This window comes from Heterodontus francisci, chromosome 3, assembly GCF_036365525.1.
Source record: "Heterodontus francisci isolate sHetFra1 chromosome 3, sHetFra1.hap1, whole genome shotgun sequence".
NCBI classification, from domain to species: Eukaryota; Metazoa; Chordata; class Chondrichthyes; order Heterodontiformes; family Heterodontidae; genus Heterodontus; species Heterodontus francisci.
This window is the reverse complement of record NC_090373.1, coordinates 99,525,964-99,551,159: the sequence shown is the minus strand read 5'-3', so window position 1 is coordinate 99,551,159 and position 25,196 is coordinate 99,525,964. Positions and strand designations below refer to the sequence as shown.

The window sequence follows — 25,196 nt, the reverse complement described above, 5'->3', positions numbered from 1 at the left end:
AGTGTAGATATCTCAGATGCTCATGGGGATGGAGGCCGTTACAAATAGAGGGAAGGAGCGAGGCCATGGAGGGATGTGAAAACAAGGATGAGAATTCAAAAATCAAGGCTCAGTTTAACTGGGAGCCAACATAAGTCAGCGTGCACAATGGTGATGGGGGAAATAAGACTTGGTGACAGTTAGGGCGGGGCAGCAGGGTTTTAGCTGAGCTCAAGTTTATGGAGGATGGAAAATGGGAGGCTGTCCAGGAGAAAATTGCAATAGTAGAGTCTGGTGCAAACCAAAACAGGAATGAGAGTTTCAGCAGCAGATGGGCTGAGGCAGGGGTAGTGGTGTGCAATATTAGAGGTGGCAGTAGATAATCTATGTGATGGAAAGGATATCGAGTCGAGAGCTCAGCTCAGGGTCAAATAGGACGGCAAAGTTACGAACAGTTTGGTTCAGCCTGAGACAGTGGCCAAGGGGTGTGTCGAAATTGGTAACAAGGGAACACGGTTTGTGGCAGGGGCTAAAAAGAATGGTTTTCATTTTCCACTGTTTAATTAGAGGAAATGTCAGCTCAGCTTGGACAGGATGTTAGACAAGTCTGACAACAGAGGCAGTGAAGTAGAGAGAGGTGATGGTGAGGTAGAGTTGGGTACACATGGAATGTATCATTGCATTTTCAAATGATTTCACCAAGGGATAGGACTTAGATGAAAAATATAAAGGGGGCTAAGGATAGTTCCGGGAGGGGACTCCAGAGGTAACACCGCAAGGTCGAGAAGATAAGCCAATGCAGGAGATTCTCTGGTTGCAAATGGATAGGTAAGAATGAAACCAAGTGAGGGCAGTCCTTCTCCTTCAGCATTTGTCTGTCTCTGCAAAGCATAGTGTTGAAACCTAAGAAGAGCTGGTAATCCACCCATCACAAGAAATGACTGCAATAATTATATGCTTAAGAAAGGAGACACTGACTGTCTAATTGACTTGGGAATTCTTCCTGCCATCTGTACAATTCTTAGACTGGATGATGGCAATTTACAAGAAATTCAAATGACAAGAACATTTTCTGGTGCAATGTTACAAGCCTAGATTACAATATTGTCCAATTAAGTAGGGCTAGTTCTACAGTTCACTGGCCTTTGTCATGATATCAAAGTCACCAAAGAATATTTTTAGTGAACTTTGTTGTGCAACAGTACATAATATATATATATATATATATATATAGATATATGTATATAAAAAACAACTACTGAAGCTGAACATTGACTTTTTCCCCATGCTCCTTTTAACAAGAGAGCAAGAAATATACGATTCCAATGGTCACGTCATTGTAATTCTGAAGTTTTAAAGGAAACATTTTACATTTATGTGCAACATCTAGAAGGAATATAGACGCACTGACAAACTGCTTACTTCAGTTGAAAAGAACTCATTGGTTCAAAGACATAAGTAATTTTTTTCACCTTAATAGGCCTGACTATGACTATCAGGAGCTCTAGGTTTCTTCACCCTCTAATGCTTTGCCTCAGGAAAAAAAAGCAATAAATATTTACATCAATGTGAATGACTCAAAAATGAGGATGATCTTCATCAGTAAACAAAATTCACCTGTAATCTCTATTGAATTTTAAAGTAAGGATTTTGGAAGAGAAAAGGTTGCATATCTTTAATTGACTCAAATATTTCACAAATAAAAATTCAAATTTAAACTGATATTTTCTAAGACTAAAAGTTAGAGACAAATGCTGCCCATATTTTAGATGAACGCTTGAAGTATAAAAAATGTGCAGAAAATTAAAATGTAGCAAAGTTCCAACATTACATCAAAAAGCTCAAAATTCTGCATTAAAATTAGTCAACACTTCACTCCCGTATATTAATGCAAAATTCATATTTTCATTTTACTTGCAAACTACAACTGAATCCTGCTCGGTTACTTCAAAAATATTTGAAAATACTTGAGTCGACCTGTAAAATAAATTTAAAAGGAAAAATAAAACCAACCTGATCATGGTCTATGTCTGTATCCCCTGTGATGACAATTCGCTTTTCAATTCTCGTTTCAGAAACGCCACCTTTCACAGTCTGAGAAAAAGTGAAGGATTCAGTATTCCATTGATTTTTTTTCATGATTAAATAGGCAGTGCAAAGTCAATATTTTTCAGTCACACCTTTGCAGCCAGTTTTAATTGGTTGCATTTTGCTATCAGCGGCGAACAAACTGTATCAGCTGTTCATTACACTTATGCACAGACTTTCCACGGGATTTTGCACTGGAACTTACTGCAGTAAGAAAGCCATTTTGGTGCAGCACCCTCTAGATGAGATCTGGAAGCTGTGTGAACAGGGAAAGCAACTGTGTGTCTCCTTAACCAATCAGACTGAAGAATTGTTAATGAAGAATATGAAGCCTGAGCCAGGAAGGGTCAGTTAGAATAGTTATTTCAATGTCAAATCAGGTACAGATAGTAAAATAAAGAGGGAAAGAAAGATGGGGTCGAGGGGGGAGGGAGGAGAGAAAGAGAAGGGGGGGCAAGGAGAGAAAGAGAAGGGGGGGCAAGGAGAGAAAGAGAAGGGGGAGAAGGAAAGAGAGAGAAGGGGGAGAAGGAGAGAAAGAGAAGGGGGAGAAGGAGAGAAAGAGAAGGGGGAGAAGGAGAGAAAGAGAAGGGGGGAGAAGGCGAGAAAGAGAAGGGGGGGAGAAGGCGAGAAAGAGAAAGGGGGAGAAGGCGAGAAAGAGAAAGGGGGAGGACAGAAAGAGAAAGGGGGAGGACAGAAAGAGAAAGGGGGAGGACAGAAAGAGAAAGGGGGAGGACAGAAAGAGAAGGAGGAAGGAGAGAATGAGGGGAGAGAGAGAGGGGAGAGGAAAAGAGAGAGATGGATAGATAAGAGACAGAAAGTAGCAGAATTTATTTTTTAAATCTCCAATAATTAAAATTTGAAAGAATGAGAATCCACACTTATAAAGTTTAATTTTCAGTGCCAGAGGTTGTTTATCAGTAATTAAGACTCATCATGCTGTTAAAAATTTACTTACACTGGAATGGACAAGCCCAAACTTTTTCCAGGCAAGGTCAGTGGGTATCATGCAAGTACAAAAATGGCACATAGTTCCATCTATTTCAATGCCCAGTCTCTTGCTGAGATACTGTTATAGCAAAGCTTCTGGAGAAGGGGGGGGGCGGACTCAGACAGGTACTTCCCGATTTTCACTTTTAACTGCACACATATGGTCACCGGAAGTTGCAGCCTGATTTACACTTTAATACGGTGAGAGTCGTGAGCCTCGCTGTTATTTCCACAGCAAAATCTGTCCCATTATGTCACGAAAAGAAAACCGCACAATATTTTAAACAGACAATTTTTAAAAAATGGAATTCCTTCATTTTCTGCAGTCTCTGAAGACATGCATCGACAGCAGCTGCAAGGGTACAAAAGAACAAAGAACAAAGAAAATTACAGCATAGGAACAGGCCCTTCGGCCCTCCAAGCCTGCACCGATCCAGATCCTCTATCTAAACGTGTCGCCTATTTTCTAAGGGTCTGTATCTCTTTGCTTCCTGCCCATTCATGTATCTGTCTAGATACATCTTAAAAGACGCTATCGTGCCCGCATCGACCACCTCCGCTGGCAACGCGTTCCAGGCACCCACCACCCTCTGCGTAAAGAACTTTCCACGCATATCCCCCCTAAACTTTTCCCCTCTCACTTTGAACTCGTGACCCCTAGTAATTGAATCCCCCACTCTGGGAAAAAGCTTCTTGCTTTCCACCCTGTCTATACCTCTCATGATTTTGTACACCTCAATCAGGTCCCCCCTCAACCTCCGTCTTTCTAATGAAAATAATCCTAATCTGCTCAACCTCTCTTCATAGCTAGCACCCTCCATACCAGGCAACATCCTGGTGAACCTCCTCTGCACCCTCTCCAAAGCATCTACGTCCTTTTGGTAATGTGGCGACCAGAACTGCACGCAGTATTCCAAATGTGGTCGAACCAAAGTCTCATACAACTGTAACATGACCTGCCAACCCTTGTACTCAATACTCCGTCCGATGAAGGAAAGCATGCCGTATGCCTTCTTGACCACTCTATTGACCTGCGTTGCCACCTTCAGGGAACAATGGACCTGAACACCCAAATCTCTCTGTACATCAATTTTCCCCAGGACTTTTCCATTTACCGTATAATTCACTCTTGAATTGGATCTTCCAAAATGCATCACCTCGCATTTGCCCTGATTGAACTCCATCTGCCATTTCTCTGCCCAACTCTCCAATCTATCTATATTCTGCTGTATTCTCTGACAGTCCCCTTCACTATCTGCTACTCCACCAATCTTAGTGTCGTCTGCAAACTTGCTAATCAGACCACCTATACTTTCCTCCAAATCATATATGTATATCACAAACAACAGTGGTCCCAGCACGGATCCCTGTGGAACACCACTGGTCACACGTCTCCATTTTGAGAAACTCCCTTCCACTGCTACTCTCTGTCTCCTGTTGCCCAGCCAGTTCTTTATCCATCTAGCTAGTACACCCTGGACCCCATGTGACTTCACTTTCTCCATCAGCCTACCATGGGGAACCTTATCAAATGCCTTACTGAAGTCCATGTATATGACATCTACAGCCCTTCCCTCATCAATCAACTTTGTCACTTCCTCAAAGAATTCTATTAAGTTGGTAAGACATGACCTTCCCTGCACAAAGCCATGTTGCCTATCACTGATATTCCCGTTTTCTTCCAAATGGGAATAGATCCTATCCCTCAGTATCTTCTCCAGCAGCTTCCCTACCACTGACGTCAGGCTCACCGGTCTATAATTACCTGGATTTTCCCTGCTACCATTCTTAAACAAGGGGACAACATTAGCAATTCTCCAGTCCTCCGGGACCTCACCCGTGTTTAGGGATGCTGCAAAGAATCTGTTAAGGCCCCAGCTATTTCCTCGCTCGCTTCCCTCAGTAACCTGGGATACACCCCATCCGGACCTGGGGACTTGTCCACCTTAATGCCTTTTAGAATACCCAACACTTCCTCCCTCCTTATGCTGACTTGACCTAGAGTAATCAAACATCCGTCCCTAACCTCAACATCCGTCATGTCCCTCTCCTCGGTGAATACCGATGCAAAGTACTCGTTTAGAATCTCACCCATTTTCTCTGACTCCACGCATAACTTTCCTCCTTTGTCCTTGAGTGGGCCAATCCTTTCTCTAGTTACCCTCTTGCTCCTTATATATGAATAAAAGGCTTTGGGATTTTCCTTAACCCTGTTTGCTAAAGATATTTCATGACCCCTTTTAGCCCTCTTAATTCCTCGTTTCAGATTGGTCCTACATTCCCGATATTCTTTCAAAGCTTCGTCTTTCTTCAGCCTCCTAGACCTTATGTATGCTTCCTTTTTCCTCTTAGCTAGTCTCACAATTTCACCTGTCATCCATGGTTCCCTAATCTTGCCATTTCTATACCTCATTTTCACAGGAACATGTCTCTCCTGCACGCTAATCAACCTCTCTTTAAAAGCCTCCCACATATACATGAGCTGCTCTGTAGTCAGTATCAATGTTAAGAACCCAGGAAAGACAATTTCACCCCATCAAGCTTGCTTCTTACATTATGAATCTGTCCCACCATCATCCAGCTGCGTGGGACCACACTCACCCATTTCCATTCTCATCTATCTAATCATGGCCAGAGTATCACTGCAATGGCTTCTTTTCTAGCTCCTGCACCATGACCACTGGTGTCCCACAAGCATCGTTCTTGGTCCGCTATTTCTCATCTGCATGCTACCCCTCGGTGATATCTGAAAACGATGTTAGTTTTCGCATGAATGCTGACGACACCCAGGTCGACCTCACCACAACTTCTCGACTTCTCTGCTGTTACTAAATTATCAGACGGCTCGTCCAGCACTGGATGAGCAAAATTTCCTCCATTTAAATATTGGGAAGACTGATGCCATTGTCTTCAGGACCCACTACAAACTTAATTCCCTAGCTACTGGCTCCATCCTGGCAACTGTTTGAGGCTGAACCAGACCTTGGTGTCAGATGTGACCCCAAAATGAGCTTCTAACCACATAACCGCACCGTCACGAAGACTGCCTATTTCCGCCTTTGTAACATTATACGACTCTGCCTCAGCTCATTTGTTGAAACCCTCATCCATGCCTTTGTTACCTCTGGACACACTATTCTAACACACTCCTGGCTGGCCTCCCACATTCTATCTTCCAGACTCGGCTGCCTGTGTGCTTACTTACATCAAATCAACCATCAGCACTATGCTTACTGACCTACATTGTCTCCATATTAAGAAATGTCTCAATTTTAAAATTACCATCCTTGTTTTCAAATCCCTCCATGGCTTTGCCCCTCCCTATCTATGTAATCTCTTCCAGCCCTACAACCCTCCAAGATAACTGTGCGTCTCTAATTGCAATCTCTGAGTATAATATCCCCAATTTTAACTGCTCTACCATTGGTGGCCATATCTTCAGCTGCCTAAGCTCTGGAATTCCTTCCCTAAACATCTCCACCTCTCTAACTCCTTCTCCTCCTTTAAGACACTCCTTAAAATCTACTTGTTTGACCAAGCTTTTGGCCATCTGCCCTAATATTGTTTTATGTTGCTCAGTGTTAAATTTTACTTTAGAATACTGCTGTGAAGTGCTAAATGGGATATATTCGGAACAGATCTAGCAGCTCAAAACTGGGCACCCACCAGGCACTGAGGGCCATCACCACCAGCAGAATTGTATTCAACCACAACCTGTAACCTCATGGTCCAGCAAACACCCCACTCTACCATTACCATCAAGCCAAGGAATCAACCGTGGTTCAATCAAGAGTGTAGGAGGGCAAGCCAGGAGCATACCTAAAAATGAGGTGTCAACTGGTGAAACTACAACACAGGACAATTTGCATGCCAAACAGTGGAAACAGCATGCAACAGACAGAGCTAAGTGATCCCACAACCTACGGATCAGATCTAAGTTCTGCAGTCCTGCCACATCCAGTTGTGAATGGTGGCGGACAATTAAACAATTAACAGGAGAACGAGGCTCCACAAATATCCCCATCCTCAGTGATAGGGGAGCCCGGCACATCAGTGAAAAAGACAAGGCTGAAACATTTGCAACCATCTTTAGTCAGACGTGCTGAGTGGATGATTCATTTCAGCCTCCTCCTGAGGTCCTCAGCATCATGGATGCCAAACTTCAGCCAATTCGATTCACTATGTGATATCAAGAAATGGCTGAAGGCACTGGATACTGCAAAGGCCATGGGCCCTGACAAAATCCCGACAACAGTACTGGAGACTTGTGCTCCAGAACTGGCCATGCCACTAGCCAAGCTGCTCCAGTACAGCTATAACACTGGCATCTACCCGACAATGTGGAAAATTGCCCAGGTATGTCCTATCTACAAAAATCAGGACAATTCCAATCCGGCCAATTACCGCCCCATCAGCCTCCTCGCAATCATCAGCAAAGTGATGGAAGGTGTCATCGTCAGTGCTATCAAGTAGCACTTACACAGCAATAACCTGCTCGCTGATGCTCAGTTTGGGCTCTGCAAGGGCACTTGGTTCCTGACCTCATTACAGCCTTAGTCCAAACATGGACATTAGAGCTGACCTCAAGAGGGAAGTGAAAGTGACTACCCTTGACATCAAGGCAGCATTTGACAGTGTGGCATCAAGGAACCCTGGAAAAATTAAAGTCACTGGCAATCAGGGAGAAAACTCTCCACTGATTGGAGTCATACCTAGCACAATGCAAGATGGTTATGGTTGTTGGAGGTCAACCATCTCAGTCCCAGGACATCACTGCAGGAGTTCCTCAGAGTAGTGTCCTAGGCCCAACCATCTTCAGCTGCTTCATCAATGACCTTCCCCCCATCATAAGGTCAGAAGTTGTGATGTTTTCTGATGATTGCACAACGTTCAGTAACATTTGCAACTCCTCTGACATTGAAGCAGTCTGTGTCCATATGCAGCAAGAACTGGACAACATTCAGGCTTGGGCTGACAGTAACGTTCGCACCACACAAGTGCCACCCAATGACCATCTCCAAGAAGAGAGAATCTGACCATTTCCCCTTGACATTTAATGGCATCACCATCGCTGAATCCCCCATTATCAACATCCTGGGCATTACCATTGACCAGAAACTGAACTGGACCAGCCACAAAAATACTGTGGCTTCAAGAGGAGGTCAGAGGCTGGGAATTCTGTGGCAAGTAACACCTCCTGTCTCCCCAATGCCTTTCCACCATCTACAAGCCACAAGTCAGGAGTGTGATGGAATACCCTCCACTTGCCTGGATGAGTGCGGCTCCAACAACACTCAAGAAGCTCAACACCATCCAGTCTGCTAGATCACCCCATCCACCAACATAAACATTCACTCCCCCCACTACCGACGTACAGTGGCAACAGCGTGTACAGTATACAAGATGCACTGCAGCAACTCATCACATCTCCTTCGACAGCACCTTCCAAACCCGCAACCTCTTCCATCTAGAACAACAAGGGCAGCAGATGCATGGGAACACCACCACCTGCAAGTTCCCCTCCGAGCCACACACCATCCTGACTTGGAACTATAATCGCTGTTCCTTCACTGTCACCGGATCAGAGACTGTTTGGGTTCAGCGATTTCAGCTATGAAAATTGCCTTCTTGCCCTCCCCAGCCTGTTAACAAGCTTCTCAAGGAGCATACTGTGCTGTTAATTGGAGGAGAGTGGGTTCCCCATTCCCCCACCTCGCCCTCCCTTTGAAAATTGCATCACATTCCAAAGGCGGCAGATCCAGTGCTGCCCTTCAGGAACGCGATTTTCAAATTGCGGCTGCATTCTTTCCCGACCCAACTAGCCATTGAAAACCCTGGCCTAACTGTTTGTGTGTCTCAGCATTTTGAAGACCTACATCATGTAATTTCCCTTCCATTCTATTCCCAATCTTCTTTTCTACAATTTAAACCAGTTCAGCTAATAAGTATTTACTCACTTCTTAGAACTCCAAGTCCTGGCACGATATCTATTTTTCTGAACCATTTACATATCAACTACCTTTTATATACTGTGCTGCTACATTCTATGATTCTGCGATTATCCCATTTTGGGGATGGCAGCGGGTCAATATCAGGCCCTGTTGATCAGTCAGTCTGCAGCTCTTATATTGATGAGGTATAAATGAGTATTAAGTTTAGAAATAGATACTACAAATATTTTGATTTTTTGCATTTTGGTACTTAAAGTTCTTGGTATTCATTAAGTATTAGTAAATAATGAAAATCATTGCATTCTCTGTTTTGGGATTAAGTATATAAAATTAAGTTATTTTTAAACGTTGTGCTTTTTTGTATTTATCAAGCTTGTGCTCTGGGTTGCAGAACTTCAGCAGCAGCTGGCGTCACTGTGACGCATCCATAAGAATGACAGCTTCGTGGATAGCACGTTTATAGATGTGGTCACGCCACAGTTTCAGAGTATGCAGGCAGAGAGGGAATGGGTGACCATCAGAAAGTTAAGAAGAAACAGGCAGGTAGTGCAGGAGACCCAAGTGCATTTCACTCTCCAAAAGGTATTCATTTTTGAGTACTGAGGAAAGTTATGGTTCAGCTGGGGAGTGCAGCCAGAGCCAAGGCCATGGCACCACAGGTGACTCAGCTGCACAGGGGGGCACAAGGAAGATTGGAAGAGCGACAGTGACAGGAAATTTGATAGTTAGAGGAACTGACAGGACTTTTTGTGGCCACGGATGTGAATCCAGGATGGTATGTTGCCTCCCTGGTGCCAGAGTCAAGAGTGTCACTGAACGGCTGCAAAGCATTCTGAGGGAGAGAGTCTAGGAATAGGAGGATAGTGCAGATAAATGTGTGGCTGAAAAGATGGTGCAGGAGGAAGAGCTTTAGATTCCTGGGACACTGGGACCAGTTCTGGAGAAGGCAGGACCTGTACAGGCTGGACTGGCTGCACCTGAACAGAGCTGGGGCAAATTTTCTTGCGGGGTGATTTGCTAGTGCTATTGAGGAGGTTTCAGACTAACTGGACAGAGGTGTGGGAACCAGGAGGAAATATCAGAGAGGAATACTAAGGTGTACAGAATACTTGGGAGAGATAGATAGCACTAGAGTAGAGAATAAGAAGTTATGAGGTAGGTCAGAGTAAGGGAGAAAAAAAAAAAGTCTGAATCAGGATTAATGCGCATGTATGCGAATGCATGGAATGTTGTTAATAAGATCAGCGAGTTACAGGCGCAGATTGACATGTGGAAATATGATGTTGTGGCTATAACAGAGACCTGGCTCAAAGAAGGACAAGACTGGGTATTGAATATTCCTCGATACAAGGTGCTCAAGAAAGGAAAAAAATGGAGAGGGGTGGCAGTATTGATTAAAGAGAGCATTGCAGTGCTGGAGAAGAAGGATGTCTCAGAGGAGTTGAGGACAGAATCAACTTGGCTACAGCTAAGGAACAAAAAAAGGTGCAGTTAGAATGGTCAATGTTGTCTATAGGCCACCAACTAGTGGGAAGGACGTGGAGGAACAAATTTGCAAGGAAATTAGAGAGGTTCAAAAATTATAGGGTAGTTATAATGGGGGACTTCAATTATCCAAACATAGACTGGTATAGTGGTAGTGTAAAGAACAGTGAGGGGCAAGAATCCCTAGAGTGTGTTCAGGAAAATTTTCTACAGCAGTATGTTTCCAGTCCAAAGAGAAAGGAGGCACTGCTAGACCCGGTTCTAGGGAATGAGGTGGGCCTAATGGATCAAGTATCAGTAGGAGAGCATTTAGGGGATAGTGAGCATTGTATCATAAGGTTTAGGCTGACTATGGAAAAGGACAAAGAGAAATCCAAAGTAAGCTTAATTAACTGGGAAAAGCCAACTTCAAAGAGTTAAGAATGGAGCTGGGGAAAATAAATTGGAGTCAAAGGTTGGCAGGAAAAACAGTAGCTGAACAATGATGAGACAGTTCAGGTACAGTCAAGGTATGCTCCCTTGAAGGAGAAAAGTAGGGCAAACAAATCCAGAGCTCCATGGATGACAAAAGAGGTAGAGATTAAGATAAAGAAGAAATCTTGTGCTTATGGCAGATGCCACGTCGAAAATAGTATTGAGAACCAGAGGGAAAGTGAAAAAGCAAATAAGAGAAGCAACGAGAGCATGAAAAGAGACTGGCAGGTAACATTAAAGGAAATCCTAAAGTTTTCTATAGACATATAAATAGAAAAGGGTGGTAAAAGGAGGAGTTGGGCTGATTAGGGACCATAAGGGGATTTACACATGGAGGCAGAGGGCATAGCTGAGGTATTAAATGAATACTTTGCAACTGTCTTTACCAAGGAAGAAGATGCAACCCAGGCAATGGTGAAAGAGGAGGTAATTCAGACACTAGAAGGGCTGAACATTGATAAGGAGGACGTATTAGATAGGCTGTCTGTACTTAAAAGTTGATAAATCACCAGGACCAGATGATATGCATCTAAGGATACTGAGGGAAGTGAGGGTGGAAATCGCAGAGGCACTGATCATAATTTTTCAGTCATCCTCATACTCGGGGGTGGTGCTAGAGGACTGGAGAATTGCAAATGGTACACCCTTGTTCAAAAAAGGGTGTAAAGATAAGCCCAGCAATTACAGGCCAGGCAGCTTAACTTCGGTGGTGGGGAATATTCTCGAAAAAATAATTCGGGACAAAATTAATTGTCACATTGACAAATGTGGGTTAATTAAAGAAAGCCAGCATGGATTTTTTGAGGAAAAAATGTTTAACTAACTTGCTGGAGTTTTTTGAGGCGGCAACAGAGAGGGTTGATGAGGGTAATGGTGTTCATGCAGTGTACATGGACTTTCAAAAGGCATTTGATACAGTGCCACCCAACAGACTTGTGAGCAAAGTTATAGCTCATGGAATAAAAGGGATGGTAGCAACATGGATACGGAATTGGCTGAGTGACAGGAAACAAAGAGTAGTGGTTAATGGATGCTTTTCGGGCTGGAGGACGGTTTGTAGTGGAGTTCCCCAGGGGCCAGTGTTGGGACCCTTGCCTTTCCTGATATATATTAATGACCTAGACTTTGGTGTACAGGGCACAATTTCAAAGTTTGCAGATGAAAAGAAACTTGGAAGCATTGTGAACCATGAGGAGGATGGTGTCGAATTGCAAAAGGACATGGACAAGTTGGTGGAAAGGGCAGACAGGTGGCAGATGAAGTTCAATGCAGAGAAATGTGAAGTGATTTATTTTGGTAGGAAGAACATGAACAGACAGCATAAAATAAAGGGTACAATTCTAAAGGGGGTGCAGGAACAGAGGGACCTGGGGGTCTATGTGCAGAAGTCATTGACAGTGGCAGGACAGATTGAGAGAGCAGTTAATAAAGCATACAGTATCCTGGGCTTGATTAACAGGGGCATAGAGTACAAGAGCAAGGAATTTATGCTGAACTTTTAAAAGTCACCAGTTCGGCCTCATCTGGAATACTGCGTCCAGTTCTGGGTGCTCACTTTAGGAAAGATGTGAGGGCATTGGAGATTCACGAGAATGGTTTCAGGGATGAGGTTCAATTGATGCATTCAAAAGGGAATTAGACTATTGCATGAAAAAGGAAGAATGTGCAGAGTTACGGGGAGAAGGCGGGGGAATGGCACTAAGTGAATTGCTCTTTCAGAGAGCTGGTGTGGACACGATGGGCCTAATGGACTCCTTCTGTGCTGTAACAATTCTGTGATTCTATAAATAATGGTGTACCTGAACAGCAGATATGAATTAATTGAGACAGTGATCTCTTCCATTAGTATTTGTGAAAAAAAGCTCTCCGCACCTCCCCACCCCATTAAATGGATGAAAAAAATGCAACAGGAAGTCAGATTGTGCAGATAGGAAATGCATGCAGATGCAAGATTTTGTTAAAATATGGATAAATATTAGAACTTCCCGTAGCGCAAGCTGAGGATTATTAAAAGTTTTGCACCCATCATTCTTGCAATATTACAATTGTAATAATGTAGAAAGCTAGAAATGTTATCGATTCATTCTGGCCTCTTTTCAACCAATAAGATACCAACACTAATCCATTCTAATCACGTGACACCGCAGTCCACATCATCTGAGAGTTGAAGGTGTGTGCTGAAATATGGAGTGCTGACGTTTGCAGAGACCTGATGAGGATAAGGGCTTTGGAATTGATGCTTTCTCTGATAGATAGCCTAAGAAAGTTGGTGAAGACAGACATGCTGGTGGAGTGGGATTTATTTGCAGGGTAGGTATGGATGGCAGAACCTATGGCCAGTTACAATGGGAAGGGCAGAACTCAGGAGGCTGGTAATAATCAAAAGGTAATAAAGCTGTGGATAAGGGTTTCAATGATCGTGCAGATGACATGGTGGTGGAAGCAAATAATGATGTTGCAGAGGATTTTGTTGGTGAAGTTTGAAGCTCAACTCAAGGTCAAAGAAGTCACACCAAAGTTATATACAATTTGGCCTAACCTGTGAGCATCCAGGCAGCCAAATGGATAGCTAAGGGGTGGAGCTTCTGGCAGGAGCTAGGTCTGTCTCAGAAAGCAACAATTGGCACTGAGTGAAGATCTTGGAGCTTGATTTACTAGATCATTGCATTCACTGAACTCAAGATGCTTTCTTGTGGGATCCTTTGATTGAAATGTGGAAGTTACTGATCTTCTGGTTAGTTTGTCACCTTGTTGGACTACTTGGATGATCTATTGTAAGAGAATTATCATAATTGACTGAAAAATCAAAACATTACAAAAATGTTTCCTTTATTGTGGGAGATAATATAAAAGGGACCCATTGCTTCAAAAAGGGAAAAGAAATGGGAGCCTGTTTCAAAGTGACATTGTAACTCAGCAGTCCTTGAGGAAAATCAGCCAATTTTTAAAATGGGACAGGGCCCCGAAAAATGGCTTCCTCTGCAACCACCACCACCCCCCCCCCCCCGCCCCCCACCCAATACACCCCAGCACTGCATAATTTCTCATTTTGAATGTGGGAGTTAAGAGACTAGAGAATCATTACTTTATAGGTATTACTGCAGCATGACTCATGTGCATAGGTAACTGAGAAATGTTATTTGTAACTCCTGAATTTACTTAAGCCCTGCATGGAGTAGTGTCAGGTCATTCTCATACCAATTTAACTATTCCTTTTAAGAAAGCAGACAATCAAAAGACAAAGCTAGAGCTTTTTGTGTGGGTACATTGTAAATAAGCATTTGCATTCTAAATGGTTAGACCACATTTACCGGCACTAATTTACTTGTTATACCAACTTGGTTTAAAATGACACACTAGAAAGTCACAATAACTGATTCATTTTTTAAAAAGGTACACTATCTACCGATAGGCAGAGCACTAACTAAATTAAATTACAAATAATAGTTCACTGTCAGCAGTCAAAATAAACAGCTGTAATTAAATTGAAAAGCCATCATTAAATTTCAGCAGTGTACTTTTTTTGTTATTAGAGAAAAGGAGCTTACACTCAGTAGTAAATTTCAACGATAGGCAGGCAAACAAAACCATTTTATCATGCAGCCCAAACATTGATGTGATGGTCAACCACACATTACACACCTTAGTAATCTGTGTTGTCATTGTTGTACAAATAGATTCAGAGGTTATAGTCTGAGCGCTCATCAGGATGCCAGGATCATTGTCTCCACTGCCATCACCCTTGAAATACAACAAAATGAGAAATTCCATCAATTTGGTCAGAAATAACAATTTTGTGCTGTTGTATACATAGGATATTCAACTAGATTTTAAAAATCAGTTTAATTAAAAGTGCTATTTAAAAAAAAACTACAATTGCTTATGCATTTGTTGGAATTTTTAGCTGAGGTAGCACCACTGAGGTGAACATTTTCATCTAATGCCTTGATGGAGCTAAACAATTACAGAAGTTATCAACTAACACTGTCTTCACACTAATATCTGATCGATCTCCTGTATACACCATTTTTTTATTCTTTCATGGAATGTGGGCATTGCTGGCAAGGTCAGTTTTTGTTCATCCATCCCTAATTGCCCTAGAGAAGGTGATGGTGAGCTCCTTTCTTGAACCACTGCAGTCCATCTGGTGCGGGTACACCCACAGTGCTGTTAGGGACTTTCAAATGGTGGCGACATGACTGTTATGAAAAAGAGACTTTACTGTAACCTTGACCACTCTCCAGCAAGTCAGTCAAAAAGACAGGTGGCCAAAGATCATCTATATTCCTTCTATGGGGAAAGAGTGAATATGCAACACACCAGGAAGACAGTCAATACTAGTGAGAAGTATTTACAGGAAGTTCCTTGATTAATATTTTATACTGGGAACTTACAGCTTTAAAATACATTTGCAAAATGTAGAACTGTGCTAAATTTTAAATTCTTAATTTTTCAAAAAGCTATAGGTTAACAAAAAGTTTACAAGTTTAGAAACTATGGTGGAAACCTTTGGAAAAACCTATGTATAAATCTATTTATATAAATTGCAAGCAAAAGCTACTATTTACATGGCATACACACATTTCCAATCCTCACTGCAAGGCAATGATAACATATGAAACTTAAATACATTTGTTAGGAAGCTAAGTCTACCTGGGCAGCTTCATATGTTATGGTTTTAGTCTCCGTTTGAACAATTGGCACTTCTTTTGTTGCAATTTCAGTCTTGTCAGGGCTCACTGAATCAGAGATGGTCACCATTTCGGTCTTTACCACAGGAGGCTATCAATAAGAAAGCTAAGTAAGAAAAACCAGATATACTTTACAGGATAAGCTGAAACAGATGTCAACTGAAACCCAATAGCAAGAAAAAAAATGAATAACTATAAAATGAAAAGAATGGAAAAGATTCATACCATAAATGGGCTAATGGAAAATTTCAAGATGTTTATATTAAAACAGATAGCATGACATAAAACACAGGACATAAAACATTCAACTATTTTACTTCAATAAAAATAGAAAAAAATGCATCATAACAGAAGATTTAGTGGCCACCCAGACCTCCAGTGCAAGCAAGGCAGCCAGAAACCAAGACTGAAGCAGGCAGAGGGGTGGCTGATAACTATTTCTGACTATTTTGGAGGGAGAAAAGAAACTTGTTGAATCTAAGTGAATTGAAGGTGCTCCAGAAAACCCATGACAGACCAGGAAAAGAGGCAGTATGTACTGGAGAGGACTCCAACACACTAACATTTACTTCTGACTCAACTGCTGTGAACATTTACCTCTGAGTAACATATAACTTCTGGCACACCATCACTATCAACATACGAAACATCTCCGTTTAGCTTGGGTTTGGCGTTGTCTTGCTCTTGCTTTGCTTCCTGCAATTCTCCATTCTGCACATCTTGCAAATTTTCTTCTGGGACATCCTGCATTTTATGTATCACAGCAGCAGGAAAATGTGCTTTTTCAATTTCTGTTACTGAAACCTTGGGCTCCATTCCTACTGTAGTCAATTCATTTTGTTTTCTCTTTACATTTTCTCCTTCCTTGGTCTGTGGGTGGTACTCTGCCTCTTCCTCACTCTCACTATGGCTATCAGAGGACGAGGCATAACCATCTTTTGGTGGCACCTTAGAGGGGGGCACAATTGTGCTGCTTTCAACAGCTCTTTCAAGTTTTACTTTTGAATGGATGGGTGCTCTCTTTACCTCTTCAATCACTATTGTTTCTTCTACAACCTCTGCCTGCTCCTTCATCTCGGATTTCTGTTTCTCATCTGAGCTCTACACAAGGAAATGAATGACAAAAAAAGGATGAAGCAAGAAACACAATCATGCAAACTTAAAAGGATGATCACTGCAAACAAAACAATAAATGATGAATGATTTTACAGTGGCTATGCTCTGGTGGAATTATCGAATAAAGACCACCTTGGCAACATCTCTGGCTCCTGCTGGAAGCCCTTCTGTTCTTGAAGCAAGATCCTGGAGAACAGTAAGCAGCCACAACAACATGCAATGAATAATCTTGATCAACAATTGATAGGAAAAATCAACTACGACAAATGAATTTGCTGTAACAAAATATTCCCCATATATAAATATATGTAAACAAAACTGTGAAATATTATTATAAAGCTACAAAATACAAGAAAGATGAGCAATTAAAAAAAAGTGTAAAATACAAGAGGACATACAAATAATGACCAGGACAAAACAGAAAAATCATAGCAGCGTGTGAGACACACTATAACTTTTATAACTACCAATCAAAAATTCCATTCTAAAAGCACCTCAGACAACTGCTTGGAGTTTATGAGAGAAACAGATTCAGCAGCAGCTTTTTCTTTCAACCCAGTGCCCTCTGATGCCTGAGAAATAGCAGACGAGAAGGAAGCCACCAAGCCTGTTGAGAAGCTCTCTTTACTAAGTAAAAGCGATGTTATCTCCTCTTCTAAGCTCTACGCAGTTAGAAAATTGAGAATAAAGATTAAGATAACAAACACAGTCTTACAGAAGAAAAAAAGCGACACAGAAGGTACACCATATCACATATCTATATATTTTTGCCTGTAAGTAACAAAACATGCCACGTCAAGCAGGTCTTTTACAACACAAACCAACAGCAGGTCTTAAAACCTACACACATTTCTAAACATTGTAAGCAACCAGTTTTAAAGTAATATACCTATTCTGTCCAAACTATATTTTCAACATAGCAAATCCTTAAACCACATAATAGAATTTCAGACTTATAAATGCACATATCAAATAAGTGGTGTTCGGCAGTTAAATGCCTTAGAATTCATAGAATTGTTACTTAACACTCATGCCCATAAATGAAACTTACATCTGCAATTTACTTCACTTAAAGTCAGTGTTCCTACAGGTGTGTTGGAAATTGTCCAGATTCCAAACAAAATTATGAACATTTTGTAAAACAACAGGAAATTGTAACTGAGAAAATCTTAAACAAATTTATGTTGTGCTATACACAGCAATCAAGATTTTTTGCACCAGGTAATTAGATTGGTATTAATAAATGCCAGTCAAAATCATGCATTATATAGGTGGCCCAGCAACATTTTGATCAAGATCTTTCCAAAGCAACAAAACTACAAAAGTGGAAAAAAAAATCAAGATTGACCATGTTAAAAAAAAAAGGATAATACAGAACAAGCACCAGAAAGAACAGAAAAGTTTAAGCCTGATGAAGCTAAATGATCTGTTTTAAGATTTGCTTGTTGGCCCTGGATTGTGCATTATGTTATCAGAATATCCTTTCAATCTCTGGGACCTCAGTTTGAATCCTACTCAGACTAACGGAATGAAGAATCCCTCTCTTGTTGGCTGTTTGTATCATGCATTAAATAACTTTGGAAAATCATACTCTAGTTCTTAGCTTCATCCCCTAATTTTATACTGGCAATGTCAGTCAGAGAAGTCATGAGGATGGCTGGTGTGGAAAAAGGAAATAGCAAACAAATGCAGTAGGGAGTACTGATCCAAGACTGAGACAAAGTAGACAGAACTTTGTACTGCAGCTGTATTCTACCCTCGAGTTAGCAACAATAGTGGGTGATTGATCGCCAAGTACTAACGTCCTTTGCCTTGATGAGCACAAAATGCTTTTCTGTTTTGGAAATGGAAACAAATACATAAACAGTACACCAATACAAGAAAACAGAGTAACAGGTCACAAAGACTTACAAGAAACACAGACAAGGTTTAACAATGGTGCTTTTTTTAAAAAAAAGTAAAGCATGGAAAAAGCCTTACATGCAACATTGTATAGAACACCTAATTGACCTAGAGTTTCTGCTAGGAGCAGAATTGTCTAATTCCAGCCAAACCACACCTGACACTGCATTATTTATGCCAAGGTGAAATTGGGTTCGCATTTCCACGCAATCAATCATTAGCTTAAGTCAAAACCTAAAATCTCTCATGAATCAGTGCAATCAAGTCACGTAACTGACTGTACATCTGCAAATGAGTGCTTCTTCAACTGCAGTAGCAGGGCAGACCTGTGGCTTCCACTGACTGCTGGTTTAGGTGAAGAGGCTGTTGAATGAGCTTTAAGGATTGTGGATACTTAATTTCAATACATTAAGGTACAACTCAAAGTTCCCAGATGGATGGTTTGCAGAACAGGGGTTGGAGATTGGAGGCCGGTGACCAGTGGTGTGCTGCAGGGATTTGGGCCCTCTGTTGTTTGTCATATTTATTAATGACTTGGATATGAATTTAGGGGGCATGATTAGTAAGTTTGCAGATGACACCAAAATTGGTGGTATAGTGGACAGTGAAGAAGGTTGTCTAAGGTTACAACAGGATATAGATCAACTGGGAAAGTGGGCAAGGGATTGGCAAATGGAATTTAACGCAGACAAGTGCGAAGTGATGCATTTTGGGACGTTAAACCAGGGCAGGACATATACAGTGAATGGCAGGGCTCTGGGGAGTGTTGTTGAGCTGAGAGACCTTGGGGTGCAAGTACATAGTTCCCTGTAAGTGGCAACACAGGTAGACAGGCTGGTGAAGAAGGCGTATGGCATGCTTGCCTTCATCGGCCGAGGCATTGAGTACAAGAGTTGGGATGTCTTGTTACAGTTTTACATAACATTGGTTAGGCCGCATTTGGAGTACTGTGTCGCCACACTACAGGAAAGATGTGATTAAGCTAGAGAGGGTGTTGCCTGGTTTGGAGGGGTTGAGTTATAAAGAGAGATTGGATAGGCTGGGTCTGTTTTCCCTGGAGCGAAGGAGGCCGAGAGGGGACATGATAGAGGTATATAAAATTATGAGGGGCATAGATAGGGTAGATAGCCAGAGTCTGTTTCCCATGGTGACTAAAACTAGAGGGCATAGATTTAAGGTGAGAGGGAGGAGGTTTAAAGGGGATCAAAGGGGTAAATTTTTCACACAAAGAATAGTGGGTATCTGGAATGAGCTGCCAGAGGAGGTGGTGGAGGCAGGAACAGTAGCAACATTTAAGAGGCATCTGGACAGGTACTTGAATGAGCAAGGCATAGAGGGATATGGAATTAATGCAGGCAGGTGGGATTAGTATAGATAGGCATTATGGTCAGCATGGACGTGGCTGGCTGAACGGCCTATTTCTATGCTGTACGGCTCTATGTCTCTATGAGACTGAAGGCCACAATATTATACCCCATACATCTTCTGAAAATGTTTCCAGGTTAGGCTAAAAACAAAAGTATCAACATTAATTTGTATAGGAGTTCCTATGTGTTCACTAAAAATAATAGTTATTGAAAGCAAAGTACTGAGCTTGAAATAATAATGAGTTTCCACATACAACAATGCAATTATGGAATAGGATGAAAAAATAAGAAACGATGGTTAAATTGTCAATATCATAATTTGTTAATGCAATCAAACACAAAGATGCTGATTCAAATTAGCAATGCAAATAAATTTCTAAATATATATGACAGCATTACAAGCCACGCAAACACAAAAATCCTTCAAGTTGGATCAAGCCTTCAATTATATCCTGAGATCCTGCTTCTGACACATACCCCTTCTGTTTGCAGTAATAAGGGTTTGGTTAATCGATTTTCCCATTCATTTGGACGTGGTTCAAGTGTGGATTCCATGAAACTGCGTTTTAGTTCGCTAATGCTAGCTTGATGTTTCAATAGATCCTCCTGGGTCTTATCAAGGTCCTAATTTCCACACATGTACACAATTAGAATGAGACACAACAGATCAAAACTAAATTAGTCAAAAAATGAGCAACACACAGGAACACCGAGGCTCACTGAAAATTGGTTCTTTATTGATTTAAGAAAGTAGCCTACTGGCTTGTTTATTTTTTGTAAACCTTAATAGTTTAGAATTTGTTTGCATAAGCCCAGCTTTAACACCAGACATTCCCTACCTACTGATGCCAATCTTACAATAGTACAATTTAAACAGTGCCATAAATACATTAGTGACTTAGAACACTGAATATTAATTTGTGCTGAAACAGAGACCATTTTAGGTGCATTTTTGTTAGTTAAAGGACAATCATGATTAGCTGTAAAACAGGCTTCTTGTGCTTGCTGTAAGTTTTAGAAACCATGTTGAAACACAACTGATATAGGTTTTATTAAAAAAATCAAATGTAAACAACTAATTTTAGATCTTAAAAAAAACTGGATATTCAGTGAGACAAGGCATATGTAATTGCACATTTAGTGTGAAACCTGGAGTGGTGTGCTTGATTTTAGTATATATTATATATACTATTTGGTAAAATCACAAGATTATATAAAAACAGTCAATTAGCCCAGTTACTGGTCTGCAGTAATCCTGGTTAGTAAATGTGCACATTCATCATGATATAACTGCAGTAAAAATACTTTTGTTTCTCCCTGGCACTCAGCTTATAGTCATCTCTGTATGACAATATCGTAGGTTAACCCACTCCACACTGAATTTGAAACAAAATGACATTGGAAGATGCAGCATGCATTCAAATAATTTCCATTCCCATGCATTGCATGCAAAATCCATGGCCACAGCTTGCTAGTGAAAGATCATCCAGCGCAAAACATCAGCCCATCTATGTAGTTAGATTTCATACAAACCTCCAACATTAAATTGCTATGTCTGATATAAATATTTTCTCCTCCTATGCTCAATGACTTATTCTGTGAAATTGAAAGAAAGAAAAAGGAAAGAAAATTCCAACATAAAAATAAATAAAATGATATGGAACATGCAGGCACCAAAACAAAGCGAAAATTAGAAAATCAAAGAATGAAAAAAGTACACTACCACATCTCACGTGGCATTCTAAAACAAAGCCTTATAGCTGAAATGGGAAAGAATGCAAGTTAAATTGCATCAACCTTTTGCTGCTGCAGTGCTTCTTCTTCCAGTTCCAACTGAGTGTATCCAGCAAGTTGCAAAAGAAAATATTATTTCTTCACTATTTTGAAGAACTAGGCAATAGAAAAATGGCAATTATATGCAAATAAAAACAACCTTAACCACAGTTTGCATACTTCGTCTGCTTCTGTGGTTACAATGTATTTGTGCCCTTCCTCCTTCTAAACTTCCACACTTATATATAGCATTGGTAATAGTGAAATAAAAAGCTGAAATTGCTGTTTGAACATTTTTCTGTTACATATGCATAATCATTGCACATGTACATCAATCATACTAATGGGGCTAGAATAGTTAGAATTTTCAAAGACATTTATACATACCCTATGTAAATTTGCATTAACTGTAGGATTTAATAAATATGCTGTTTATATTGGTTAATCCGATTTCATTCTCAAAGTTTGGCTGAATTTTCCTGGTCCTGTGGTGGTAGGCTTGGAGGTGGTTGGAGGGGGGTTTTGGGGCCGGGAAATATTGGGAGAGTAGGGACAGCTCCCCGATACATTCCCGCTGCTGGGGAACTTTCTAGGGTGGGCTGGGAAGCTGACCTGTTGCCCACTGCATGGAGGTGGCCAGCCAATTTACATAGTTAAGGCCCCAATTAGGGGTGATTTTGCAGCTTCACTGGCATTTTACCGGCAGCAGAGTGGCCTCCCCTCCACCCAGTGCAGAGGCCGCAGCTCAATGGAGGCGGCCTTCCTGCAGCAGCCGGGGGTCCATTGGAGCCGTAGGCCCTATATTTCAATGAGGGGCAGCAGGCAGTAAAGGCCACACCCACCCAAACGATCCGCTCCGAGGAGTCTACCGGCTTTTTCCCTCTGAATCTTTTTACTTACCTGAGCACCTCCAAGGATACCTCCATTTTAAGGCACCCTTGCGGTCCTCTACCTGCCTTGGCAGCGTTCACTTCTCCTGGTGAAACTGCAGAGATGCCAGCCCTCTGATTGGCCAGCAGCATCAGTAGCCCACTCACTGTCCATAATTGGATGGCGAGCTCAGAGGCAGCCAATTAGGAGGCCGCCTCTGGCAAGATTGCCATGTGGTCGCACTGCCGGCAACTGCGTCTCGAGATCCCCATTTGGTCCCCAATGTCAGGGTCCTAAAGCCCGTGGGAAAATTCAGCACTCTGGCTCAGAATTTTTACAGACAGACAGTAAAAACAATTAAAAGCATTCCTCTTTGTCAACTGTAAGTATTTAGGTCCTGCTTTTTGAGGGGAAAATGGCAGCCAATAGGATTCATTTTTTTTTTTAAGGCAATGGTTTGTGATGATACTGCTTTGCACAAACATAGGTATGCAACATCTGGACTGTTTATATGTCTACATTAGGAATAAAAGGGATCCTAAAAGTCCAAAGTGGTCAACCTAGTTGGTTGCAGTGTTCCAACTGAACAACCCAAAACTGCTAAGAGTTAAGTGGAGAAGAAGGGGAGGAAAGAGGGTGGGAAGTAGGAAAAACCCATAAAGTTTTAGATCCAATTGTCAGCACAATTTGTCTATTTTGAAGTGAAACAGTGCCACCTGCCTTACAGTTGCTGCAAAGTCAGTTCATCAAAAACTAAATACTTGGAATAGATTTTGTATCAAATTTTCACATTTTTTATAAAAGGCATTAACAATGACATTTCAGTTACTGAAAAACATCTATTCAAGTGTATTTTGAGTGCAAAAATAGTGGAAAATAATTGCAGATCAAAAGTTTTCAACATTAGATTCAAAGACTTCTAGGTTTGTAGGAAATAGTCTAGAATACAAAAGATTGTGTTCTGACACCACACAATTTGCACAGAATAAAACAGACAGTACAAGACTCACATTAGTCAAAATATTCATACTCTTTCTCTTCCCCCAAAAAAGAACATTTCTAATTGTTTTATAACATCCCATTTAAAAAAACTATTTTCAAATGCCACACATTAAGCGACAAAATTACACACCTCCTCTTCCTCTGCTTTCTCATTCAGGTCATTGTCATAAGAGGCGTATAATGCAGTCGCCTTAGGCTCCAGGTAGCAGAGAGACAGAGCAAGAGGAAGGGAAAGGGTAAGTGAGAAAGGGACAGACTGAAATGCAGACAAAAGCAGCACGAAGATGACTATGATTGAAGGAATAAGGGATGGGGAAGTAATAGGAATGTACTTTTGAAAGCTTGGTGGAATCAAAGCAGAACAGTCATCAGGAAGGCTTGGAAAGCTGATGTAACCATCCTCATCAAGCAATGAAGGGAATTTGGGAAGAAAGCATTTGTATAGATTTACAAATGTGAGACCCAATGTCTTTATTACAGGATTAGAGTCAAGTTCTATTTCCTTTAGATCCTGTGCTACAAGATTATGACATTGAGCAGGTGTGGTAAATACAGGATCAGGATGATGAGGAGTAGCTAATAATACTGCATCATGCTCTGGAGTTGTTAGGTGTAGACTATGATTGGAAGAAATAGACTCAAAAATATATCCTTTGTCTAATTCACCAGTTGAAAGTGCACTATCCTCTGAAATGTCAGAGAGAAAATCTGTCTCAGGAATAGGAAAGAGATTTAGAGAGGGGGCATAGCTGGAATAGGTAGGAGTTGGGGGGTGTATGTAATGGAACTAAATTAAACCCAGTAGACACATGTTTATGTTTCAGAAAGTATAGAGAGGACAGAAAGGAAACAAAAAAGAAAAGAGAAACAATATTAGTCAGAAAATCACTCAGGAAGTGCTACAAATTCAAACGAATGGAGGCCAAAGTTAGCCTTTGCGAAATGGACAGGGTAAACACAACACAGGAAAAACAAGCAAGCACACTAGACCTTTTGCACAATAATTATGAATCTTTAGCTTGGTTACTCCCCAGTTCTCTTCTCCCAACCATACATTTATTCAACTTGAAAATCAAAACACAAAAAAACTAGTTTATGAATAGTAAACTTGCTCAGTTTTTTTTCTACAAAGGATTTAGCTACATTGTGTGTGTCATGGTCCTGTTACATTCCTTATATTATGTTAACTTTACCTATTATGAGTACTGCACATTTAACAGTGGCACTTGAATATAATGCAAAACAGTTCAGCTGCTTTACAAATATTTGGAGAGAGTTTCCTGGGTCTACATTCAGGATCACCTAAGTGCAACAAATATCAAAACAATAAGCAGGTGAAAGCACACACCTGCTTTTTGTGACATTGAATTAAATGGAGGAAAATTGTATGGGTTCTTTTACAAGTATGTGCTGACTGCCTGAATTTCCAATATTTGCTGCACCAAGGCTATCCAATTAACCTGGGCACTGAACCAGGCAAATCTCTCCTATAGTTTCCAACACTTACATAC

General features: G+C 41.1%; 1 protein-coding gene across 8 annotated transcripts in view; it reads right to left on the bottom strand.

Moving 5' to 3' along the window:
* epb41l2 (erythrocyte membrane protein band 4.1 like 2) overlaps positions 1-25,196 on the bottom strand; it is a 124,317-nt gene that overhangs the window by 13,235 nt on the left and 85,886 nt on the right. For 2 of the 8 annotated variants that reach the window (XM_068025086.1, XM_068025079.1), the window contains exons 11-18: positions 21,574-21,636; positions 20,518-20,664; positions 17,266-17,433; positions 16,904-16,957; positions 16,253-16,756; positions 15,618-15,746; positions 14,607-14,705; positions 1,993-2,073 (exon numbers count right to left, since the gene is read on the bottom strand). In XM_068025086.1, the coding sequence (XP_067881187.1) occupies positions 1,993-2,073; positions 14,607-14,705; positions 15,618-15,746; positions 16,253-16,756; positions 16,904-16,957; positions 17,266-17,433; positions 20,518-20,664; positions 21,574-21,636 (1,245 nt within the window). The remainder of the gene's footprint in view (positions 1-1,992; positions 2,074-14,606; positions 14,706-15,617; positions 15,747-16,252; positions 16,757-16,903; positions 16,958-17,265; positions 17,434-20,517; positions 20,665-21,573; positions 21,637-25,196) is intronic. The other 6 variants (XM_068025111.1, XM_068025092.1, XM_068025091.1 and 3 more) reach the window with 6 other exon arrangements.